Raw genomic sequence first — 6,671 nt, 5'->3', positions numbered from 1 at the left:
AAACACGTTTAGATTGAATGGTAATTTATAATCAGTCACAAGAACGTCGAATCTGAATCACTTGAAAAAAACACAGGGGTGCTTAACTTTTTTCCAGGTGTATATAAGTCACACAGAAATGCCATTAATATTACACTTAATCCCATTAATTACTGCCGAAGTTTTCCAAGCATTTTACTCAGGAAATGAGTGATTTTACCAAATTGTTTTGATAAGTTTTTCACACTGAGTATTATAACAAGCAAAATCAAAATTACTTAATACGATGAAATATATATAGTTTTCCAGTGGTGAACAGTAAGAAAACTAATCGGTAATTTGAGGGTTAAAATTCCACTTTTGGCGAATCATATTTCGAAGCAGTAAATTGTCACCAATATTATTGTTTACTTGTAAAGTTTCCTGCTAATTTCAGTAACAACATTCCCATTTTTATTTACTTGTGTTCGGGTGAAGAAAGGTTAAAGATATGTTTTATTTTTTCTATGGTAGTGAAATGCCTATTATTGAAAATTTGTGAAACATTTCCATTGTCTATTGCTTTTACTTATCTATTTTCAACGGTAAAGTATTATTTCAATAAGTTTCTACATTACAGACCTTTACATTTTATTATCCAAGGACATTTTTTTCTGAACACATATTTTAGATTTATACAAACTTTTATATGAGTGCAATATTTCGAACAGGTTCGCAATATGTCTTGAGAAACCTAGACTACAACACTAAATACGTACTACGAGCTGCTGCTCGCAACGCTGCTGGGTATGGAAATTATTCAGAGGATATTGAATTCACCACCAAGAGCCTGAATCCAGGAACAGTGCATAGCTACGCCATCTGTAGTCAGCCAACACAACTACTTGCTCTGCTGTCCATCGTACTGTCCCTCTCTTTGCTCAGTTTTTAGAGACAGCAGTGATGCTGCACCATAGCTTGGCTTGTTTGTCCTCAATGGTATGTTCTGGAAATTAAGACAAAGGAAGATTTTATTGAGAGCTTTTGGGAACAATAGAAAATAAATGATTATTTTTTGTTTAAAATAATATGTTACATTTTCAAATATATTATTATTTATAGCCGTGGCATCACCCCAGATTGAAAATGTTGTATAGCAAACGTTTTTGGACATAATTCAATGTATGTGTTATTGAGAATAAGCTAGTTCGCTGACATATTTGTAAACTTTTTCTTCGAATAATGCTGTAACGATAAGAATTCTAACTGCATTTTCAATTTATAATTGTTGTGACAAATATGTATTGTGCATTATGGTTAAAACTTTAAACGTGTCATGGTTTGAAGTGTCAACATTTTTTTATCTTTGTTATTGTAAATTTTTGAAAATGTGATTTTTCTTATGTTCCAAGTCACAACGGGAGGTGATAAGTAACATCACGGTGTATTTTGTTAGTGTTTGTAAATGTTTTATTCTGTTTGTAAGTAGCAAAAGTGTAATATTTTAAAGTACAAAATGATTTCACAATTCCAAATTTTTGGGTTAAAATTTTGGTATGTATAACGTTTACGTGTTACAAACAATAAAATTTGAGCCGAGTAGCAAATGCTGTCAAAATTGAAAAACTCGGCAAATAATATTTAAACATGTATATGTTGATGTATACAATCTGTCTCAAAATGTTCATGCAAAAGCAACAAAATGCAGTTTAGCGTCTCTGGTTTAAAACTACACTGATAGAAAAAAAAGGACCGTGAACATGTGAGAGCACATTAATAAATTTAAAATGACGATTGAGTTTTATCTTGACCTTCGCTTAATACGCTTGAGAAATTCATAACAGAATGTAAGTGTTATGTAATATACTTCTTTAATAACCTACAAATTAACTGTGTTTTATGATCACTTTGTAGCTCATTTGATGTGGTTTGCTTCTTCTCTAAGTTGGCCTGTATATGCTTTATCCTATTATCTTCATTTGATCTATTTTGCCATAAATTATGATATATATATATATATATACACACTATTAACATTCTGATAATTTTAGGTATAATGTTTTGCATATTATATATGTTTAGGAATGTTATTGTTATGTGCGGACATTTGTAATAGAAAATGTCAACGGAACAAGATATACTTAAACACTTCCTTTTATTTTTAGCTTGATCAGAATGGTGATGTATGGCTGTTGGCTTACTTGTTTAACTAATGTATTTTGATAGCTATGTGTGTGTATTTAAATTATATATAAGATGTTAATTTTTCAGTCAGAAACCTCTAATCTACATACGTCATTTTTATAGAGGTAAATGAAGAACTCATGTGATATACATATAAGTATCGTACAGATTATATACTTCAATTAACGTTGCAATGAAATATCTTTAATACTCATCATGCATAAACATTTTATGATCAGTTATATGAATTTTAACTTGCAATTTGAGACTCTTTAACATTATGTTGAAATTTACACTTCTGTATATTTTCCAGTAAGTAGAGAAAAAGGTTGTAAGGTAGAAATTAGGTAAATATGTAATGGTTTCCAAACTAACTTTACATATAAAAAGTATCATAAACATATATTTCATTGATTGAACTCAAGCAACTGTCTTATGAAGCATTAGTTATTTTGGAAAAAAAATGTAGTAATAAGTAAGTGGTAAAAAACTATTGAAATGATTAAATAATCCACTTCCTATTTTAGGAGAGAATTTTATTTTTATTTTTAGTAGGTAAGTTTATTTTCAGAGGTCGCTGATGTCTTGCATACATTTCTTGTAAAGCCTTTTTTTTTTACTAAGCCTAAATTATGTTTTCTAGAATTTTGATTATTATTGGTGTAAAACTGTAATATATTAAAATTAAGATATTGAAACTGGACATGTTGGAGATTTTCTGCTAAAGTAAGATTCATGTTTTTTCGACTAAACAGTGCGCGATATTGATTAATATTAACAAAGCACACTAAATATTTAACAATCACAGACATTCAGTACACGCATACATAAAACATATCAGCATCATATCTTCCCTCCTGGCTTTATTTTCAAGAGGTTTTTTTCTGTAATGCTTAAAAATGTGGTAACAAAGTAACAGTTAAACAGAAATCAGTAGAAAAACCATCCAAACAAAAACTTAAACTCGCACATAATTGAGACGCTTATGAATAACATACCAATACTTAATTATGTAGTGAGTGGACTTGTGATCACTAGACTAGCTAGTTTTAAATGGTATGTAATATCGAATTTATTGAATAAAAGAAAGAGTACACACAATATTCCACTGCAGGTAACTCGGCATTATCAAGTTTAACAAAAGTAAGAAGGATCTCAAACTTTCAAATAACTCAGCATTATCAAGTGTAACTAGAAATGGAATTCAAACTTTCAAACAACTCAGCATTATCATGTGTAAGAAAAACTAAGAAGGGATTCAAACTTTCAAATAACAAAAGTGTAACAAAAACTAAGAAAGAATTCAAACATTAAAATACCTCGGCATTTTCAAGGGTAACAAAACTAAGAAGGAATTCAAACTTTCAAATCAAACGGTATTATCAAGTGTAACAAAAAACTACGAAGGAATTAAAATTTCAAATAACTCGGGATTATAAAGTGTAGCAAACAATAAGAAGGAATTCAAACTTTTATATAACTCGGCATTATCAAGTGTAACAAAAAGCTAAGAAGAACTTAAAACTTTCAAATAACTGGGCATTATCAAGAGTAACAAGAACAAAAAGAAAACTTTTTGTTGAGGTAACTTCAGCAAATCGTTCTGTGTAGTATTTTCTTTCTCTCGATAAACTCGATGTTATATACCATTTAAACTTTTAGTAATACCAATACCTACACGTATTCCTATGGCTGCAAACAAAAATATCTGTTAGTGACTTTAGATGATTTCGTTAGTTGAATTATATGATCTCTTAAAGTTTCGAATCTCTAAACAGAGCAGAAATTAAGTTGTTTGAACTAAAACAAAATATAAAGTTAAAACATATAATTGTAGACTGATGGAATATATAATTACGAAAATAATGACCAATCAAGTTCAAATGTTAAATGTTTGATTCTTTTCTGTTAGATTTTAATGTTGTTTCTGTTTACTGTAGAATTGTTAAGTCAAAAGCGTTAGTAAGTATCTTAACAAAGATTTTTTTTTTGTAATTGCTACTAATATTTTGTTCTTCTCTTCCTGTCTGTGGAACACAAACGTAACAGTAACAACGGCTACTATGACAAGAAGAAGACTTTATAACTTACGGTACACCTTCCTGTGTGGCATATATATATTAAATAAGAGAATCGTGTGGATTTGAATTAGTTTTTTTTTCTCATTGAAATCTGGCACAATTACTTAAATCAATGAATATATACTCTGAAGAAAACCAGACTGGCAGAGTTTCATAAGTTTCAATAAATATTATTCCACTCCAATTTCACTGGTCATCATTCGAATGTTTTCAGAACAAGCGAACTAAATAAAAGCTTGGAGTTAAATACTTTCAAAACAAGTGTTTAATTTTCTTGATAGTTACCATCTAAACCTAGAAACACTGATTCTGTTATGGTTAACACATTCTATAGTTTGTATGGCACGAAACTCTTCATCTACAGTTGTACTAGAAGCCACATACACAGATATTGAAAATAATTAAATATTTCAAATAACTTATTGTAGTTAATTAATGTCATAACACATATTTTAGTGGAAAATCTCATAAAACCTGTAACTGAGACGAGTGGATGACAAGTAAAAATCAAATTAAAATTAAAAATCTCAACTGCCTACCTTAAACCTTTAAGGAAACAATGAATAAGCACACGTAGGACTCCACTTTGAATAACGCAGTTCTTTCCTACACGTTGAGATATCATAATGTTAAAATTATATGAATGTTATTATGTGAAGGCAAAGAGACAGCAGAACTTCAAAATTGACAAAAAGGGGCAACATTTTATTGTATAAAATGTAGATTGTATTATTTTAGTTTTGGATCATGAAAGACTTTGAATGTGACGGTCAATCCAACTATTCGTTGGTAAAAGAGTAGCCCAAGAGTTGGCAGTGGGTGGTAATGACTAGCTGCCTTTCCTCTAGTTATTTACTGCTAAATCATGAACGGATAGCGCAGATAGCCCTCGTGTAGCTTTGCTCGAAATTCAAAACAAACCAAACTAAACGTTTCCCGGTGAGACAGCGAAAAGTCAACGGACCTTAAACGCTAAAATCCGTGGTTCGTTTTTCCGTGGTGGACACAGCAGATAGCCCAATGTGGCTTTGCTCTAGAACAAACAAAATAATGTCATAAACTATCCAAAAACTGGAATGATTACATTTTTTCAAGCTAGAGTATTGGAAAAATTATAATCATTGTACTGATAAATACTTAACATCCAACAACAATCAAGGGGAAACATAATAAACCTCAAGTTTAACTTAACATTCAACTACATCAGTTTTTGGCACATAAAACCCTACTAATTGATCGAATAGATTGCATTAGTTTTTACTTTTGATATATATTTTTGAAAATTTATTTCATGAAGCTAGTTACAACTTGCGTTTATTTTGTAGCAGTTCGGGGAACATCATTGAAGCTCTTGACATTCTAAATACTTGATTTTTCTCATACAATTATACCTAGAATAACACTAGAAAAGCTTTACTTAAATAAAATGGTCAAAAAGTATTACAGCGAATGTCCTTATTATAAGTTCCTTCGATTACACCACCCGTGTACGGCTTCCATAACGTAACGAAATAATCTTTGATGAATGACTAGCATGTTGTACGATTAATTACGATCGTGCACATAACTGAGAATCGATTGTAAAAATAGGTTGATCAGGGAGGAGGTTGAGTGACTTTCTACATTACTGGGATTTGGAGAGTAACAGTTTCCTTCCATAACTGAGAATCGATCGTAAAAATAGGTTGATCATGGAGGAGGTTGAGTGATTTTCTACATTACTGGGATTCGGAGAGTAACAGTTTCCTTCCATAACTGAGAATCGATCGTAAAAATAGGTTGATCATGGAGAAGGTTGAGTGACTTTCTACATTACTGGAATTCGGAGAGTAACAGTTTCCTTCCATTTAGTCGTAGCATTTAATGACTGAAACACCTTAGGTTTTATTAAGTAGCTGTGAAATCACACGGCATATTTGTTTTTGTAAAGACGAAATGATGTTGCTAGAAAGCAAAGGAAATGATGGACTGGGAAAGAATTCTCCACACGTTTTCTAATTATGCTTACATCAGCAAAACCACAGAACCATTGCTTCGTTTTAAGTGTAAATCTAAATACCAAATACGTTCGAGTACCAAATATTAGTATCTCCCATTTTAAATACAGTAGAATGTATATCGTAGTAATATAGTTAACATTGATTATTCAAACTAAAGTAAGTCAATACAAATTTAAGTTGTCTTATCAGAAATTAGTCTGTACGGAAATATTGATACATGTTGGCAACATTAGGATACAATTGATTATTAAGAGCTTCTTTAAAATTAGGAAGTTCAGTTGGTATATATTTCAATAAATCAACCAATACATTTAAACTAACCAGGTCAATTTAAAGGAGCTTTTGTGTAGATATTGATAAAATCAAATTTATTAACTGAAAAATAATTATTACAAGATTGGAATAATGTAAATTAACACTCAGAAGATACGTTATCGATATTATTAAT

General features: G+C 30.5%; 1 protein-coding gene across 1 annotated transcript in view; it reads left to right on the top strand.

Moving 5' to 3' along the window:
* LOC106470894 (fasciclin-2-like) overlaps positions 1 to 2,840 on the top strand; it is a 17,441-nt gene extending 14,601 nt beyond the window's left edge. Inside the window, exon 4 of the mRNA XM_013931471.2 lies at positions 690 to 2,840. Within this exon, the coding sequence (XP_013786925.2) occupies positions 690 to 910 (221 nt within the window). The 3' untranslated portion in view covers positions 911 to 2,840. The remainder of the gene's footprint in view (positions 1 to 689) is intronic.
* Positions 2,841 to 6,671: the final 3,831 nt, after the last annotated feature.

This window comes from Limulus polyphemus, unplaced genomic scaffold (genome assembly GCF_000517525.1).
Source record: "Limulus polyphemus unplaced genomic scaffold, Limulus_polyphemus-2.1.2 Scaffold4275, whole genome shotgun sequence".
In the NCBI taxonomy this organism is placed as follows: domain Eukaryota; kingdom Metazoa; phylum Arthropoda; class Merostomata; order Xiphosura; family Limulidae; genus Limulus; species Limulus polyphemus.
The sequence above is the reverse complement of the archived record's forward strand: the minus strand, read 5'-3'. Positions and strand labels throughout refer to the sequence as shown.